Source organism: Austrofundulus limnaeus, unplaced genomic scaffold (assembly GCF_001266775.1).
Source record: "Austrofundulus limnaeus strain Quisiro unplaced genomic scaffold, Austrofundulus_limnaeus-1.0 Scaffold511, whole genome shotgun sequence".
Taxonomy (NCBI): domain Eukaryota; kingdom Metazoa; phylum Chordata; class Actinopteri; order Cyprinodontiformes; family Rivulidae; genus Austrofundulus; species Austrofundulus limnaeus.
Window position 1 is genome coordinate 331,054 of NW_013952913.1, and position 1,119 is coordinate 332,172.

General features: G+C 43.2%; 1 protein-coding gene across 1 annotated transcript in view; it reads left to right on the top strand.

Annotated features, from left to right (window-relative positions):
• cad (carbamoyl-phosphate synthetase 2, aspartate transcarbamylase, and dihydroorotase) overlaps window positions 1–1,119 on the top strand; it is a gene marked incomplete in the record, with an annotated part of 49,739 nt that overhangs the window by 9,509 nt on the left and 39,111 nt on the right. Inside the window, 3 exon segments of the mRNA XM_014025940.1 lie at window positions 164–349; window positions 424–533; window positions 709–851. Coding sequence (XP_013881394.1) covers window positions 164–349; window positions 424–533; window positions 709–851 — 439 coding nt within the window.

Genomic DNA, 1,119 nt, shown 5'->3' on the forward strand with positions numbered 1-1,119 from the left:
GGCCCCGTCCGTGTTAAAATATATTTTTAAACATTTACAAAACTGAACATCCTCCAGTATTTTTACAGTTAAAATATATGTTTATTAAATAAAGTCTAATGTTACAACTAACCATGGATCCCTTTTAAACCTGTTTCTTTCGTTTTGTTTGCTTGTTTTTCAGGTATGGTAACCGTGGCCACAACCAGCCATGCATCCACAACGGAACGGATCGCTGCTTCATCACCAGCCAGAACCACGGCTTCGCCGTCGACCCAGACACCCTGCCCAACGACTGGGACGTTCTTTTTACCAACGCCAACGACCACACCAACGAAGGCATCGTGCACAACACCAAGCCCTTTTTCAGGTAGCCGTCTCTTAAGATGAAGTGTTTGAATTTGTTTAAGAGAAGAGTTTTAACGCTTCAGTCTGATCCTTTAGTGTTCAGTTCCACCCGGAGCACATGGCCGGCCCCACAGATCTGGTCAGCTTGTTTGATGTTTTCCTCAGCACAGTTAAAGACTTCAAAGAGGGCAACACGACAACGTCTGGTAATCAGATTCTCTTCTGCTTGACTGTTTCAAGGCCAGTTTGTGTGTTTTTAATCACATCATCCAGCAGGTTGTGTCTGAAACCTACAAATGAAACCTCTGTGGAGGTCTACCTTCTCTGGATTCTTAAAGTTAAAATAAATAAAAACTGGTTTGTTTCTTTGTTCCTCTCCAGTTAAGCAGCGTTTGATGGACCACCTCACTTACCCCGATTCTCCAAAGACCGAGGAGGTGGTCAGGCCAAGGAAGGTCCTCATCCTGGGCTCTGGGGGGCTCTCCATCGGCCAGGCTGGAGAGTTCGACTACTCTGGATCCCAGGTCTGTGAAACAAAGAGCTTTCTGTTCAGATTGATCTTGGAATAAGTGACCAAGTTGGAGTGAGTGATGAAGAGCAGCTGAAGTGGCTTATTGAAGCTCTTATCCCAGTTTTAGCTTTGTTTTTTCAGGAAAAATTAAATGTTTTTTATAGCAGGGTTTCCTCGAATCTTTAAAAAGTCTTAAAATAAAAAATGTAGACCATTATAAGTAGGGGTGTCCCGATACCAGTTTTTTCAAGACTGAGTACAAATACGAGTACTTGAGTTTG